Genomic DNA, 17,379 nt, shown 5'->3' with positions numbered 1-17,379 from the left:
CTGAGAGCTAACAGAATAAAAGCGAAGTTTAGAAGTAAGGTTCTGGAGCCTGAGAGCTAACAGAATAAAAGCGAAGTTTAGAAGTAAGGTTCTGGAGCCTGAGAGCTAACAGAATAAAAGCGAAGTTTAGAAGTAAGGTTCTGGAGCCTGAGAGCTAACAGAATAAAAGCGAAGTTTAGAAGTAAGGTTCTGGAGCCTGAGAGCTAACAGAATAAAAGCGAAGTTTAGAAGTAAGGTTCTGGAGCCTGAGAGCTAACAGAATAAAAGCGAAGTTTAGAAGTAAGGTTCTGCAGCCTGAGAGCTAACAAAATAAAAGCGAAGTTTATAAGTAAGGCTCTGCAGCCTGAGAGCTAACAGAATAAAAGCGAAGTTTAGAAGTAAGGTTCTGGAGCCTGAGAGCTAACAGAATAAAAGCGAAGTTTAGAAGTAAGGTTCTGGAGCCTGAGAGCTAACAGAATAAAAGCGAAGTTTAGAAGTAAGGTTCTGGAGCCTGAGAGCTAACAAAATAAAAGCGAAGTTTAGAAGTAAGGCTCTGCAGCCTGAGAGCTAACAGAATAAAAGTGAAATTTAAAAGTAAGGCTCTGCAGCCTGAGAGATAACCGAATAAAAGCGAAGTTTAGAAGTAAGGTTCTGCAGCCTGAGAGCTAACAGAATAAAAGTGAAGTTTAGAAGTAAGGCTCTGCAGCCTGAGAGCTAACAGAATAAAAGCGAAGTTTAGAAGTAAGGTTCTGGAGCCTGAGAGCTAACAGAATAAAACTGAAATTTAGAAGTAAGGCTCTGCAGCCTGAGAGGTAACAGAATAAAAGCGAAATTTAGAATTAAGTCTCTGCAGCCTGAGAGGTAACAGAATAAAAGTGAAATTTAGAAGTAAGGCTCTGCAGCCTGAGAGCTAACACAATAAAAGCGAAGTTTAGAAGTAAGGTTCTGCAGCCTGAGAGCTAACAGAATAAAAGTGAAGTTTAGAAGTAAGGTTCTGCAGCCTGAGAGCTAACAGAATAAAAGTGAAGTTTAGAAGTAAGGTTCTGCAGCCTGAGAGCTAACAGAATAAAAGCGAAGTTTAGAAGTAAGGTTCTGCAGCCTGAGAGCTAACAGAATAAAAGCGAAGTTTAGAAGTAAGGTTCTGCAGCCTGAGAGCTAACAGAATAAAAGCGAAGTTTAGAATTAAGGCTCTGCAGCCTGAGAGCTAACAGAATAAAAGCGAAGTTTAGAAGTAAGGTTCTGCAGCCTGAGAGCTAACAGAATACAAGCGAAGTTTAGAAGTGAGGTTCTGCAGCCTGAGAGCTAACAGAATAAAAGCGAAGTTTAGAAGTAAGGCCCTGCAGCCTGAGAGCTAACAGAATAAAAGTGAAGTTTAGAAGTAAGGTTCTGCAGCCTGAGAGCTAACAGAATAAAAGCGAAGTTTAGAAGTAAGGTTCTGCAGCCTGAGAGCTAACAGAATAAAAGCGAAATTTAGAAGTAAGGTTCTGCAGCCTGAGAGCTAACAGAATAAAAGCGAAGTTTAGAAGTAAGGTTCTGCAGCCTGAGAGCTAACAGAATAAAAGCGAAGTTTAGAAGTAAGGCTCTGCAGCCTGAGAGCTAACAGAATAAAAGCGAAGTTTAGAAGTAAGGTTCTGCAGCCTGAGAGCTAACAGATTAAAAGCGAAATTTAGAAGTAAGGTTCTGCAGCCTGAGAGCTAACAGAATAAAAGCGAAGTTTAGAAGTATGGTTCTGCAGCCTGAGAGCTAACAGAATAAAAGTGAAGTTTGAAGTAAGGTTCTGTAGCCTGAGAGCTAACAGAATAAAAGCGAAGTTTAGAAGTAAGGTTCTGCAGCCTGAGAGCTAACAGAATAAAAGCGAAGTTTAGAAGTGAGGTTCTGCAGCCTGAGAGCTAACAGAATAAAAGCGAAGTTTAGAAGTAAGGCCCTGCAGCCTGAGAGCTAACAGAATAAAAGTGAAGTTTAGAAGTAAGGTTCTGCAGCCTGAGAGCTAACAGAATAAAAGCGAAGTTTAGAAGTAAGGTTCTGCAGCCTGAGAGCTAACAGAATAAAAGCGAAATTTAGAAGTAAGGTTCTGCAGCCTGAGAGCTAACAGAATAAAAGCGAAGTTTAGAAGTAAGGTTCTGCAGCCTGAGAGCTAACAGAATAAAAGCGAAGTTTAGAAGTAAGGCTCTGCAGCCTGAGAGCTAACAGAATAAAAGCGAAGTTTAGAAGTAAGGTTCTGCAGCCTGAGAGCTAACAGATTAAAAGCGAAATTTAGAAGTAAGGTTCTGCAGCCTGAGAGCTAACAGAATAAAAGCGAAGTTTAGAAGTATGGTTCTGCAGCCTGAGAGCTAACAGAATAAAAGTGAAGTTTAGAAGTAAGGTTCTGTAGCCTGAGAGCTAACAGAATAAAAGCGAAGTTTAGAAGTTTAGAAGTAAGGTTCTGCAGCCTGAGAGCTAACAGAATAAAAGCGAAATTTAGAAGTAAGGTTCTGCAGCCTGAGAGCTAACAGAATAAAAGCGAAGTTTAGAAGTAAGGTTCTGCAGCCTGAGAGCTAACAGAATAAAAGCGAAGTTTAGAAGTGAGGTTCTGCAGCCTGAGAGCTAACAGAATAAAAGCGAAATTTAGAAGTAAGGTTCTGCAGCCTGAGAGCTAACAGAATAAAAGCGAAATTTAGAAGTAAGGTTCTGCAGCCTGAGAGCTAACAGAATAAAAGCGAAGTTTAGAAGTAAGGTTCTGCAGCCTGAGAGCTAACAGAATAAAAGCGAAGTTTAGAAGTAAGGTTCTGCAGCCTGAGAGCTAACAGAATAAAAGCGAAATTTAGAAGTAAGGTTCTGCAGCCTGAGAGCTAACAGAATAAAAGCGAAATTTAGAAGTAAGGTTCTGCAGCATGAGAGCTAACAGAATAAAAGCGAAGTTTAGAAGTAAGATTCTGCAGCCTGAGAGCTAACAGAATAAAGTTAAGTTTAGAAGTAAGGTTCTGCAGCCTGAGAGCTAACAGAATAAAAGCGAAATTTAGAATTAAGGCTCTGCAGCCTGAGAGGTAACAGAATAAAAGCGGAATTTAGGAGTAAGGCTCTGCAGCCTGAGAGGTAACAGAATAAAAGCGGAATTTAGAATTAAGGCTCTGCAGCCTGAGAGGTAACAGAATAAAAGCGGAATTTAGGAGTAAGGCTCTGCAGCCTGAGAGGTAACAGAATAAAAGCGAAATTTAGGAGTAAGGCTCTGCAGCCTGAGAGGTAACAGAATAAAAGCGAAATTTAGAATTAAGGCTCTGCAGCCTGAGAGGTAACAGAATAAAAGCGGAATTTAGAAGTAAGGCTCTGCAGCCTGAGAGCTAACAGAATAAAAGAGAAATTTAGGAGTAAGGCTCTGCAGCCTGAGAGCTAACAGAATAAAGTTAAGTTTAGAAGTAAGGTTCTGGAGCCTGAGAGCTAACAGAATAAAAGCGAAGTTTAGAAGTAAGGTTCTGGAGCCTGAGAGCTAACAGAATAAAAGCGAAGTTTAGAAGTAAGGTTCTGGAGCCTGAGAGCTAACAGAATAAAAGCGAAGTTTAGAAGTAAGGTTCTGGAGCCTGAGAGCTAACAGAATAAAAGCGAAGTTTAGAAGTAAGGTTCTGGAGCCTGAGAGCTAACAGAATAAAAGCGAAGTTTAGAAGTAAGGTTCTGGAGCCTGAGAGCTAACAGAATAAAAGCGAAGTTTAGAAGTAAGGTTCTGGAGCCTGAGAGCTAACAGAATAAAAGCGAAGTTTAGAAGTAAGGTTCTGCAGCCTGAGAGCTAACAGAATAAAAGCGAAGTTTATAAGTAAGGCTCTGTAGCCTGAGAGCTAACAGAATAAAAGCGAAGTTTAGAAGTAAGGTTCTGGAGCCTGAGAGCTAACAGAATAAAAGCGAAGTTTAGAAGTAAGGTTCTGGAGCCTGAGAGCTAACAGAATAAAAGCGAAGTTTAGAAGTAAGGTTCTGGAGCCTGAGAGCTAACAAAATAAAAGCGAAGTTTAGAAGTAAGGCTCTGCAGCCTGAGAGCTAACAGAATAAAAGTGAAATTTAAAAGTAAGGCTCTGCAGCCTGAGAGATAACCGAATAAAAGCGAAGTTTAGAAGTAAGGTTCTGCAGCCTGAGAGCTAACAGAATAAAAGTGAAGTTTAGAAGTAAGGCTCTGCAGCCTGAGAGCTAACAGAATAAAAGCGAAGTTTAGAAGTAAGGTTCTGGAGCCTGAGAGCTAACAGAATAAAACTGAAATTTAGAAGTAAGGCTCTGCAGCCTGAGAGGTAACAGAATAAAAGCGAAATTTAGAATTAAGTCTCTGCAGCCTGAGAGGTAACAGAATAAAAGTGAAATTTAGAAGTAAGGCTCTGCAGCCTGAGAGCTAACAGAATAAAAGCGAAGTTTAGAAGTAAGGTTCTGCAGCCTGAGAGCTAACAGAATAAAAGTGAAGTTTAGAAGTAAGGTTCTGCAGCCTGAGAGCTAACAGAATAAAAGTGAAGTTTAGAAGTAAGGTTCTGCAGCCTGAGAGCTAACAGAATAAAAGCGAAGTTTAGAAGTAAGGTTCTGCAGCCTGAGAGCTAACAGAATAAAAGCGAAGTTTAGAAGTAAGGTTCTGCAGCCTGAGAGCTAACAGAATAAAAGCGAAGTTTAGAATTAAGGCTCTGCAGCCTGAGAGCTAACAGAATAAAAGCGAAGTTTAGAAGTAAGGTTCTGCAGCCTGAGAGCTAACAGAATAAAAGCGAAGTTTAGAAGTGAGGTTCTGCAGCCTGAGAGCTAACAGAATAAAAGCGAAGTTTAGAAGTAAGGCCCTGCAGCCTGAGAGCTAACAGAATAAAAGTGAAGTTTAGAAGTAAGGTTCTGCAGCCTGAGAGCTAACAGAATAAAAGCGAAGTTTAGAAGTAAGGTTCTGCAGCCTGAGAGCTAACAGAATAAAAGCGAAATTTAGAAGTAAGGTTCTGCAGCCTGAGAGCTAACAGAATAAAAGCGAAGTTTAGAAGTAAGGTTCTGCAGCCTGAGAGCTAACAGAATAAAAGCGAAGTTTAGAAGTAAGGCTCTGCAGCCTGAGAGCTAACAGAATAAAAGCGAAGTTTAGAAGTAAGGTTCTGCAGCCTGAGAGCTAACAGATTAAAAGCGAAATTTAGAAGTAAGGTTCTGCAGCCTGAGAGCTAACAGAATAAAAGCGAAGTTTAGAAGTATGGTTCTGCAGCCTGAGAGCTAACAGAATAAAAGTGAAGTTTAGAAGTAAGGTTCTGTAGCCTGAGAGCTAACAGAATAAAAGCGAAGTTTAGAAGTTTAGAAGTAAGGTTCTGCAGCCTGAGAGCTAACAGAATAAAAGCGAAATTTAGAAGTAAGGTTCTGCAGCCTGAGAGCTAACAGAATAAAAGCGAAGTTTAGAAGTAAGGTTCTGCAGCCTGAGAGCTAACAGAATAAAAGCGAAGTTTAGAAGTAAAATTCTGCAGCCTGAGAGCTAACAGAATAAAAGCGAAGTTTAGAAGTAAGGTTCTGCAGCCTGAGAGCTAACAGAATAAAAGCGAAATTTAGAAGTAAGGTTCTGCAGCCTGAGAGCTAACAGAATAAAAGCGAAATTTAGAAGTAAGGTTCTGCAGCATGAGAGCTAACAGAATAAAAGCGAAGTTTAGAAGTAAGATTCTGCAGCCTGAGAGCTAACAGAATAAAGTTAAGTTTAGAAGTAAGGTTCTGCAGCCTGAGAGCTAACAGAATAAAAGCGAAATTTAGAATTAAGGCTCTGCAGCCTGAGAGGTAACAGAATAAAAGCGGAATTTAGGAGTAAGGCTCTGCAGCCTGAGAGGTAACAGAATAAAAGCGGAATTTAGAATTAAGGCTCTGCAGCCTGAGAGGTAACAGAATAAAAGCGGAATTTAGGAGTAAGGCTCTGCAGCCTGAGAGGTAACAGAATAAAAGCGAAATTTAGGAGTAAGGCTCTGCAGCCTGAGAGGTAACAGAATAAAAGCGAAATTTAGAATTAAGGCTCTGCAGCCTGAGAGGTAACAGAATAAAAGCGGAATTTAGAAGTAAGGCTCTGCAGCCTGAGAGCTAACAGAATAAAAGAGAAATTTAGGAGTAAGGCTCTGCAGCCTGAGAGCTAACAGAATAAAGTTAAGTTTAGAAGTAAGGTTCTGGAGCCTGAGAGCTAACAGAATAAAAGCGAAGTTTAGAAGTAAGGTTCTGGAGCCTGAGAGCTAACAGAATAAAAGCGAAGTTTAGAAGTAAGGTTCTGGAGCCTGAGAGCTAACAGAATAAAAGCGAAGTTTAGAAGTAAGGTTCTGGAGCCTGAGAGCTAACAGAATAAAAGCGAAGTTTAGAAGTAAGGTTCTGGAGCCTGAGAGCTAACAGAATAAAAGCGAAGTTTAGAAGTAAGGTTCTGGAGCCTGAGAGCTAACAGAATAAAAGCGAAGTTTAGAAGTAAGGTTCTGGAGCCTGAGAGCTAACAGAATAAAAGCGAAGTTTAGAAGTAAGGTTCTGCAGCCTGAGAGCTAACAGAATAAAAGCGAAGTTTATAAGTAAGGCTCTGTAGCCTGAGAGCTAACAGAATAAAAGCGAAGTTTAGAAGTAAGGTTCTGGAGCCTGAGAGCTAACAGAATAAAAGCGAAGTTTAGAAGTAAGGTTCTGGAGCCTGAGAGCTAACAGAATAAAAGCGAAGTTTAGAAGTAAGGTTCTGGAGCCTGAGAGCTAACAAAATAAAAGCGAAGTTTAGAAGTAAGGCTCTGCAGCCTGAGAGCTAACAGAATAAAAGTGAAATTTAAAAGTAAGGCTCTGCAGCCTGAGAGATAACCGAATAAAAGCGAAGTTTAGAAGTAAGGTTCTGCAGCCTGAGAGCTAACAGAATAAAAGTGAAGTTTAGAAGTAAGGCTCTGCAGCCTGAGAGCTAACAGAATAAAAGCGAAGTTTAGAAGTAAGGTTCTGGAGCCTGAGAGCTAACAGAATAAAACTGAAATTTAGAAGTAAGGCTCTGCAGCCTGAGAGGTAACAGAATAAAAGCGAAATTTAGAATTAAGTCTCTGCAGCCTGAGAGGTAACAGAATAAAAGTGAAATTTAGAAGTAAGGCTCTGCAGCCTGAGAGCTAACAGAATAAAAGCGAAGTTTAGAAGTAAGGTTCTGCAGCCTGAGAGCTAACAGAATAAAAGTGAAGTTTAGAAGTAAGGTTCTGCAGCCTGAGAGCTAACAGAATAAAAGTGAAGTTTAGAAGTAAGGTTCTGCAGCCTGAGAGCTAACAGAATAAAAGCGAAGTTTAGAAGTAAGGTTCTGCAGCCTGAGAGCTAACAGAATAAAAGCGAAGTTTAGAAGTAAGGTTCTGCAGCCTGAGAGCTAACAGAATAAAAGCGAAGTTTAGAATTAAGGCTCTGCAGCCTGAGAGCTAACAGAATAAAAGCGAAGTTTAGAAGTAAGGTTCTGCAGCCTGAGAGCTAACAGAATAAAAGCGAAGTTTAGAAGTGAGGTTCTGCAGCCTGAGAGCTAACAGAATAAAAGCGAAGTTTAGAAGTAAGGCCCTGCAGCCTGAGAGCTAACAGAATAAAAGTGAAGTTTAGAAGTAAGGTTCTGCAGCCTGAGAGCTAACAGAATAAAAGCGAAGTTTAGAAGTAAGGTTCTGCAGCCTGAGAGCTAACAGAATAAAAGCGAAATTTAGAAGTAAGGTTCTGCAGCCTGAGAGCTAACAGAATAAAAGCGAAGTTTAGAAGTAAGGTTCTGCAGCCTGAGAGCTAACAGAATAAAAGCGAAGTTTAGAAGTAAGGCTCTGCAGCCTGAGAGCTAACAGAATAAAAGCGAAGTTTAGAAGTAAGGTTCTGCAGCCTGAGAGCTAACAGATTAAAAGCGAAATTTAGAAGTAAGGTTCTGCAGCCTGAGAGCTAACAGAATAAAAGCGAAGTTTAGAAGTATGGTTCTGCAGCCTGAGAGCTAACAGAATAAAAGTGAAGTTTAGAAGTAAGGTTCTGTAGCCTGAGAGCTAACAGAATAAAAGCGAAGTTTAGAAGTTTAGAAGTAAGGTTCTGCAGCCTGAGAGCTAACAGAATAAAAGCGAAATTTAGAAGTAAGGTTCTGCAGCCTGAGAGCTAACAGAATAAAAGCGAAGTTTAGAAGTAAGGTTCTGCAGCCTGAGAGCTAACAGAATAAAAGCGAAGTTTAGAAGTAAGATTCTGCAGCCTGAGAGCTAACAGAATAAAAGCGAAGTTTAGAAGTAAGGTTCTGCAGCCTGAGAGCTAACAGAATAAAAGCGAAATTTAGAAGTAAGGTTCTGCAGCCTGAGAGCTAACAGAATAAAAGCGAAGTTTAGAAGTAAGGTTCTGCAGCCTGAGAGCTAACAGAATAAAAGCGAAGTTTAGAAGTAAGGTTCTGCAGCCTGAGAGCTAACAGAATAAAAGCGAAATTTAGAAGTAAGGTTCTGCAGCCTGAGAGCTAACAGAATAAAAGCGAAATTTAGAAGTAAGGTTCTGCAGCATGAGAGCTAACAGAATAAAAGCGAAGTTTAGAAGTAAGATTCTGCAGCCTGAGAGCTAACAGAATAAAAGCGAAGTTTAGAAGTATGGTTCTGCAGCCTGAGAGCTAACAGAATAAAAGTGAAGTTTAGAAGTAAGGTTCTGTAGCCTGAGAGCTAACAGAATAAAAGCGAAGTTTAGAAGTTTAGAAGTAAGGTTCTGCAGCCTGAGAGCTAACAGAATAAAAGCGAAATTTAGAAGTAAGGTTCTGCAGCCTGAGAGCTAACAGAATAAAAGCGAAGTTTAGAAGTAAGGTTCTGCAGCCTGAGAGCTAACAGAATAAAAGCGAAGTTTAGAAGTAAGATTCTGCAGCCTGAGAGCTAACAGAATAAAAGCGAAGTTTAGAAGTAAGGTTCTGCAGCCTGAGAGCTAACAGAATAAAAGCGAAATTTAGAAGTAAGGTTCTGCAGCCTGAGAGCTAACAGAATAAAAGCGAAGTTTAGAAGTAAGGTTCTGCAGCCTGAGAGCTAACAGAATAAAAGCGAAGTTTAGAAGTAAGGTTCTGCAGCCTGAGAGCTAACAGAATAAAAGCGAAATTTAGAAGTAAGGTTCTGCAGCCTGAGAGCTAACAGAATAAAAGCGAAATTTAGAAGTAAGGTTCTGCAGCATGAGAGCTAACAGAATAAAAGCGAAGTTTAGAAGTAAGATTCTGCAGCCTGAGAGCTAACAGAATAAAAGCGAAGTTTAGAAGTAAGGTTCTGCAGCCTGAGAGCTAACAGAATAAAAGCGAAGTTTAGAAGTAAGGTTCTGCAGCCTGAGAGCTAACAGAATAAAAGCGAAGTTTAGAAGTAAGGTTCTGCAGCCTGAGAGCTAACAGAATAAAAGCGAAGTTTAGAAGTAAGGTTCTGCAGCCTGAGAGCTAACAGAATAAAAGCGAAATTTAGAAGTAAGGTTCTGCAGCCTGAGAGCTAACAGAATAAAAGCGAAGTTTAGAAGTAAGATTCTGCAGCCTGAGAGCTAACAGAATAAAAGTGAAGTTTAGAAGTAAGATTCTGCAGCCTGAGAGCTAACAGAATAAAAGCGAAGTTTAGAAGTAAGGCTCTGCAGCCTGAGAGCTAACAGAATAAAAGCAAAGTTTAGAAGTAAGGTTCTGCAGCCTGAGAGCTAACAGAATAAAAGTGAAGTTTAGAAGTAAGGTTCTGCAGCCTGAGAGCTAACAGAATAAAAGCGAAGTTTAGAAGTAAGGTTCTGCAGCCTGAGAGATAACAGAATAAAAGTGAAGTTTAGAAGTAAGGTTCTGCAGCCTGAGAGATAACAGAATAAAAGCAAAATTTAGAAGTAAGGTTCTGCAGCCTGAGAGGTAACAGAATAAAAGTGAAGTTTAGAAGTAAGGTTCTGCAGCCTGAGAGCTAACAGAATAAAAGCGAAGTTTAGAAGTGAGGTTCTGCAGCCTGAGAGCTAACAGAATAAAAGCGAAGTTTAGAAGTAAGGCCCTGCAGCCTGAGAGCTAACAGAATAAAAGCAAAATTTAGAAGTAAGGTTCTGCAGCCTGAGAGGTAACAGAATAAAAGTGAAGTTTAGAAGTAAGGTTCTGCAGCCTGAGAGCTAACAGAATAAAAGCGAAGTTTAGAAGTAAGGTTCTGCAGCCTGAGAGCTAACAGAATAAAAGCGAAGTTTAGAAGTAAGGTTCTGCAGCCTGAGAGTTAACAGAATAAAAGCGAAATTTAGAAGTAAGGTTCTGCAGCCTGAGAGCTAACAGAATAAAAGCGAAGTTTAGAAGTAAGGTTCTGCAGCCTGAGAGCTAACAGAATAAAAGCGAAGTTTAGAAGTAAGGCTCTGCAGCCTGAGAGCTAACAGAATAAAAGCGAAGTTTAGAAGTAAGGTTCTGCAGCCTGAGAGCTAACAGATTAAAAGCGAAATTTAGAAGTAAGGTTCTGCAGCCTGAGAGCTAACAGAATAAAAGCGAAGTTTAGAAGTATGGTTCTGCAGCCTGAGAGCTAACAGAATAAAAGTGAAGTTTAGAAGTAAGGTTCTGTAGCCTGAGAGCTAACAGAATAAAAGCGAAATTTAGAAGTAAGGTTCTGCAGCCTGAGAGCTAACAGAATAAAAGCGAAGTTTAGAAGTAAGGTTCTGCAGCCTGAGAGCTAACACAATAAAAGCGAAGTTTAGAAGTAAGATTCTGCAGCCTGAGAGCTAACAGAATAAAAGCGAAGTTTAGAAGTAAGGTTCTGCAGCCTGAGAGCTAACAGAATAAAAGCGAAATTTAGAAGTAAGGTTCTGCAGCCTGAGAGCTAACAGAATAAAAGCGAAGTTTAGAAGTAAGGTTCTGCAGCCTGAGAGCTAACAGAATAGAAGCGAAGTTTAGAAGTAAGGTTCTGCAGCCTGAGAGCTAACAGAATAAAAGCGAAATTTAGAAGTAAGGTTCTGCAGCCTGAGAGCTAACAGAATAAAAGCGAAATTTAGAAGTAAGGTTCTGCAGCATGAGAGCTAACAGAATAAAAGCGAAGTTTAGAAGTAAGATTCTGCAGCCTGAGAGCTAACAGAATAAAAGCGAAGTTTAGAAGTAAGGTTCTGCAGCCTGAGAGCTAACAGAATAAAAGCGAAGTTTAGAAGTAAGATTCTGCAGCCTGAGAGCTAACAGAATAAAAGTGAAGTTTAGAAGTAAGGTTCTGTAGCCTGAGAGTTAACAGAATAAAAGCGAAGTTTAGAAGTAAGGTTCTGCAGCCTGAGAGCTAACAGAATAAAAGCAAAATTTAGAAGTAAGGTTCTGCAGCCTGAGAGCTAACAGAATAAAAGCGAAGTTTAGAAGTAAGGTTCTGCAGCCTGAGAGCTAACAGAATAAAAGCGAAGTTTAGAAGTAAGGTTCTGCAGCCTGAGAGCTAACAGAATAAAAGCGAAATTTAGAAGTAAGGTTCTGCAGCCTGAGAGCTAACAGAATAAAAGCGAAGTTTAGAAGTAAGATTCTGCAGCCTGAGAGCTAACAGAATAAAAGTGAAGTTTAGAAGTAAGATTCTGCAGCCTGAGAGCTAACAGAATAAAAGCGAAGTTTAGAAGTAAGGCTCTGCAGCCTGAGAGCTAACAGAATAAAAGCGAAGTTTAGAAGTAAGGTTCTGCAGCCTGAGAGATAACAGAATAAAAGTGAAGTTTAGAAGTAAGGTTCTGCAGCCTGAGAGCTAACAGAATAAAAGCGAAGTTTAGAAGTAAGGTTCTGCAGCCTGAGAGATAACAGAATAAAAGTGAAGTTTAGAAGTAAGGTTCTGCAGCCTGAGAGCTAACAGAATAAAAGCGAAGTTTAGAAGTAAGGTTCTGCAGCCTGAGAGCTAACAGAATAAAAGCGAAATTTAGAAGTAAGGTTCTGCAGCCTGAGAGATAACAGAATAAAAGTGAAGTTTAGAAGTAAGGTTCTGCAGCCTGAGAGCTAACAGAATAAAAGCGAAATTTAGAAGTAAGGTTCTGCAGCCTGAGAGCTAACAGAATAAAAGCGAAATTTAGAAGTAAGGATCTGCAGCCTGAGAGCTAACAGAATAAAAGCGAAATTTAGAAGTAAGGTTCTGCAGCCTGAGAGCTAACAGAATAAAAGCGAAATTTAGAAGTAAGGATCTGCAGCCTGAGAGCTAACAGAATAAAAGCGAAATTTAGAAGTAAGGTTCTGCAGCCTGAGAGCTAACAGAATAAAAGCGAAGTTTAGAAGTAAGGTTCTGCAGCCTGAGAGATATCAGAATAAAAGCGAAGTTTAGAAGTAAGGTTCTGCAGCCTGAGAGATAACAGAATAAAAGCGAAATTTAGAAGTAAGGTTCTGCAGCCTGAGAGATAACAGAATAAAAGCGAAATTTAGAAGTAAGGTTCTGCAGCCTGAGAGCTAACAGAATAAAAGCGAAATTTAGGAGTAAGGATCTGCAGCCTGAGAGCCAACAGGATGGAAGCAGAAGTAGTGATAAGGTGGAGCGAGTACTGGCTCCTCCTCCCAATAGATGGAGGTATGTAATGTTGGAGGACAATAGAAGCATAAATTTATATATAATCAATACTGACTGCCATTTTGTTACTTTGTGTCAGGGAAGTCACTGTTCTGAATTCTGTCCTGATGAAACCTTCGGAGATGGATGTTCCCAGACATGCAAGTGCATGAACCACCTGGCGTGCTCCCCTGTAGATGGTGCCTGTGTGTGTAAGGAAGGTGAGCACATGCCGTCCACATGTCTGAGAATAAACCCGCGATACGGGTGTCTCTATCTCATTGGTGTGGGCAATCCTTGATGGAGGAGGGTGCCAATATTTTACTTGCTGCCTTTGAAATCAATGCTCTGTTTGTCAGGTTGGCAGAAAGGTGACTGCTCGGTGCCGTGTCCTGCGGGCAGCTGGGGGTTCAACTGCAACCGGACGTGCCAGTGTGCCAACGGGGCCGCCTGCAGCCCCATCAGCGGGCACTGCTTCTGTACAGCCGGGTGGTATGGGGAGAAGTGTGAGCTCAGCTGCAAGGTACAAAGCACATCCGAAACTACGGCTGATATCTGCGGGCTTAGAGAAACAGGGACCCCATAACAGTCTCAGGGACAATGCCCCTATAACAGTATCAGGGACAGTGTCCCCATAACAGTGTCAGGGAGAGTGCCCCCATAACAGTGTCAGGCTCAGCACCTCCATAAGTGTCAGGGACAGTGCCTCCATAACAATATCAGGGACAGTGCCCCCATAACAGTGTCAGGGACAGTGCACCCATAACAGTGTCAGGCTCAGTACCTCCATACCAGTCTCAGGGACAGTGCCCCCATAACAGTATCAGGGATAGTGCTCCCATAACAGTGTCAGGCTCAGTACCGCCATACGAGTGTCAGGGACAGTGACCCCATAACAGTGTTAGGCTCAGTACCTCCATAACAGTGTCAGGGACAGTACCTCCATAACAGAGTCAGGGACAGTATCCCCATACCAGGCACAGTGCCCCCATAACAGTGTCAGAATAAAGGCCAGAAGGCTGAAAGTAAGACTCAGCAGCTGTGGCTATATGCGAGGCGATGGGTGACTGCTCCTCTGTACACAGGTGGGGACCTATGGACCGGGATGTCACCAGAGATGTGAATGTAAGAACTCGGATGACTGCGACCCCATCACCGGCACGTGCAGATGTCTCCCAGGATGGACGGGTGAGGGGGGCGCACGGATGATGATGGATGATGGATATTGGGGTTTCTGTGCTTTCCTCACATATTCTGTCTTTTAGGGGAGCATTGCGAGAATCCCTGTAAAGAAGGGTTCTGGGGGAGGAGCTGTAACATGTCCTGTGCCTGTAAGAATGGGGCGTCCTGCTCCGCGGAGGACGGCTCCTGCACCTGCACTGCCGGCTTCCAGGGCACAAACTGCGACACCAGTAAGAAAATACTTCTCTTTATAGTCAGTGTCGCCCTCTGCTGAGTAAAGCGAGTGATGTGACCTCTTCTAGGCAAACCTAGTGGCTGTGCATGGTACTGCAGCTTTAAGTAAATAGGTCAGAACTGCAATACCTTACACAACCTGAGGACAGGCATGGCGCTATTTTTCATAGAAAAAAAATCAATTTTCTGTTTCAGGCTGCCCTCCGGGACGTTATGGGAAGAAATGCACCTTCTACTGTAAGTGCTTCAACCTCTCCACCTGTAACCCCGCGGACGGGTCCTGTACCTGTTCTCCCGGCTGGAAAGGCAGCGACTGCTCTGAGGGTAAGCTCAAAATATGGCAATTGACCTTGTCTCTCCATTCTTTGAGGGCCCATTTAGTCAGCTCTAAGAGGCTGATTCACCTTTTTCTTCCGTGTAGTATTATTACTTAAGCGCTGTATGGCAGTATTATATGAGCACTGTCTGGTCCTTTTATTTTTAGTTACATAGTTACATAGTTACTAAGGTTGAAAAAGACCTAGATCCATCTAGTTCATCCTTCCTCCACCAGTTCTACATTTGGTCACTAAGTCACTTATAACCAACAATGTTGTGTAGTGAGGAAATCATCCAGCCCTGATATAAAGCTGTTATAGTGTCGGCCATTACTACCTCCTGTGGTCGGCATTCCACAGCCTGACCGCTCTAACTGTAAAGAACCCTTTCCTATTTAGCTGTCGGAATTGCTTTTCTTCCTCTCGCAGTGAGTGCCCCCTGGTCCTTAGTATTGTCTTTGGAGGAAATAAGTCATGTGCCAGTCCTTTATATTGACCACACATGTATTTATACAAATAAATGAGATCTCCTCTGAGACGTCTCCTCTCTAAGCTAAACATATCTAACTTTTTCAACCTGTCATCATATGTGAGGCCTCCATTCCTTGTAGTAGTCTAGTTGCCCGCCTTTGAACTGACTCTAACTTCTGAATGTCCTTTTTAAACTGTGGAGCCCAAAACTGGATCCCATATTCCAGATGTGGCCTTACAAGTGATTTATAGAGGGGTAACAATACGTTGGGATCACAGGATCTAATCTCTCTTTTTATACACCCTAGAATCTTGTTTGCTTTAGCAGCTGCTGCCTGACATTGAGTGCTGCTGCTCAGCTTATTTGTAATGAGAATACCCAAGTCCTTCTCCTGTTCTGTAGTCCCGAGTTTACTTCCATTTAATGTATACGCAGCTATAGGATTACTCCGTCCTAGGTGCATTACTTTACATTTATCAACATTAAATCTCATTTGCCAAGTATCTGCCCATTCTGACATCTTATCTAGATCTTTTTGTAATATTATACTATCAAGGTCAGTTTTTAATATCCTACATAGTTTGGTGTCATCGGCAAAGACTGACACTTTACTATCAATCCCATCCACAAGGTCATTAATAAAGAGATTAAAAAGAATTGGTCCTAGCACAGATCCCTGCGGCCCCCACTGCTGACTATAGCCCATTTAGAGAATGTTCCATTTATGACTACTCTTAGTTTCCTATCTTTTAGCCAATTCCTTACCAGTTGCATATAGTTTCCCCTAGTCCTTGCTTCTGGAGCTTTAGTATAAGGCTATTATGTGGTACAGTATCAAATGCCTTTGCAAAGTCCAAATAAATCACATCAGCTGCATTACCAATATCCAGGTTTGCACTTACCCCCTCATAGAACCCCAACAGGTTGGTTAGACACGATTTATCTTTCATGAATCCATGCTGTTTGTCAGTTATCATATTATTTTCTGCAATATATTTTTGCATGTCATCCCTTAAAATGCCCTCAAAAACTTTGCATACTACTCATGTCAGACTTACTGGACGGTAGTTGCCTGGATCTACCCTCTTACCTTTCTTAAATATCGGTACCACATCAGCAATCCTCCAATCCTGAGGCACAAACCCTGTTACAAGCGAGTCTAAAAAGATAAGATACAGCGGTCTGTCAATTACGGAGCTCAATTCCCTTAATATTCGTAGATGAATGCCATCTGGCCCTGGGGATTTGTCAATGTTTAATTTACTCAGACGTAGGCGTACTTCTTCTTGTGTTAATTTAATTATATCGGGTGGTGAACTTTGATTTTTCACTTGTTGAATGATCCCTGGTACAGTCAGTTCCTTGGTGAACACAGAAGAGAAATGCCTATTTAATATCTCAGTCTTTTGTTTGTCCTCTATAACTAACTTGTTATTATATTTTAAGGGTCCGATACTATCCTTTGTTTTCCTTTTGGCATTAATGTATTTATAAAAGATTTTGGGATTTATTTTAATGTCATTGGCGATTTTTGTTTCAGTAGCTAGTTTTGCTTGTTTGATTTCTTTTTTGCATTTCCTATTGATATCTTTATACTCCTGAAATGCTATTTCTGTATTCTCAGCCTTCAAGATTTTAAACGCCCTTTGTTTTTGTTTTATTATACTTTGTACAGTCTTATTTATCCATAGTGGTTTCTTTTTATTCCGGGACGTTTTATTACCAGAGGGTATACGTTTTTTACAGGACTCTAGTAGTATATCCTTAAACTTACCCCATTTATGTTCAGTATCCCCAGTTACCATGACTTTGTCCCAATCTACACATTTAAGCTCTTCCCTTAATTTGTTGAAATCAGCTTTCCTAAAATTCCAGGTTTTAGCATTTCCCCTTTGAAATGTTCTATTGAATATTACGTTGAAGCTTACCATATTATGATCGCTGGTGCCCAAGTGCTCCCGGACCTGTAGGTCTGAAATGGTATCCGGTCTATTTGACAGGACCAAATCTAGCAAATTATCTCCCCTCGTCGGTTCATCTACCATCTGAGAGAGGAAATGGTCCTGAATGGTAGATAAGAATTTACAGCTTTTAGCAGAACCAGAAGATTCTATGTCCCACTGTATGTCTGGATAGTTGAAATCCCCCATAATAAAAACCCGATTATTATTATTAGCTGCCTTTTCAATTTGTTCCAGCATTTCACCCTCTATTTGTTCAGGTATGTTAGGAGGCTTATAGCAAACTCCAATTAGCATTTTTCCATTATTCCCCTCCCCATGTACATTTACCCATACTGACTCTACATTGTTGCAGTTCCCCCCAATGTCATCATTCAACACAGGTTTTAGGTTAGATTTGATAAATATACACACCCCACCACCTTTTTTGTCTTTCCTGTCCCTCCTAAATGTACTATAACCCTGTATGTTTGTCACCCAGTCATGGCTTTCATCCAGCCAGGTTTCCGTAATGCCCACCACATCATAATCCATGGTTGACATAAGAGTCTCCAATTCATTCATTTTGTTTGCAAGACTTCTTGTATTTGCCAGTAAACATTTAATCCTATTAACACCTTTATTACTCCTAGTATTTATTAGTCTGATTTTGCTGTCTTCTCAGCCTGTTCTCCAGGATTTTGGGGGAAGGACTGCACCAGTTCTTGTTATTGTCGTTATGGAGGACAGTGCAGTCCTATAGACGGGAGGTGCGACTGTCTACCGGGTTGGACGGGAAAGACGTGCTCCGAAGGTAAGGCAGCCCTGTATTTCGGACCTATGTGTATGGATGGGGAGGTCCATATTAGATTGGGATATTGATATGTGGTGCTTTTTGTTCA

General features: G+C 41.1%; 1 protein-coding gene across 1 annotated transcript in view; it reads left to right on the top strand.

Moving 5' to 3' along the window:
* The window catches only part of PEAR1 (platelet endothelial aggregation receptor 1), a 122,845-nt gene that overhangs the window by 90,337 nt on the left and 15,129 nt on the right, over positions 1-17,379 (top strand). Inside the window, exons 11-16 of the mRNA XM_075331127.1 lie at positions 12,433-12,553; positions 12,692-12,855; positions 13,418-13,520; positions 13,598-13,744; positions 13,944-14,072; positions 17,163-17,291. Coding sequence (XP_075187242.1) covers positions 12,433-12,553; positions 12,692-12,855; positions 13,418-13,520; positions 13,598-13,744; positions 13,944-14,072; positions 17,163-17,291 — 793 coding nt within the window. The remainder of the gene's footprint in view (positions 1-12,432; positions 12,554-12,691; positions 12,856-13,417; positions 13,521-13,597; positions 13,745-13,943; positions 14,073-17,162; positions 17,292-17,379) is intronic.

Source organism: Anomaloglossus baeobatrachus, chromosome 12, assembly GCF_048569485.1.
Source record: "Anomaloglossus baeobatrachus isolate aAnoBae1 chromosome 12, aAnoBae1.hap1, whole genome shotgun sequence".
Classification (NCBI taxonomy): Eukaryota; Metazoa; Chordata; class Amphibia; order Anura; family Aromobatidae; genus Anomaloglossus; species Anomaloglossus baeobatrachus.
This window is presented reverse-complemented; position numbering and strand designations above follow the sequence as displayed.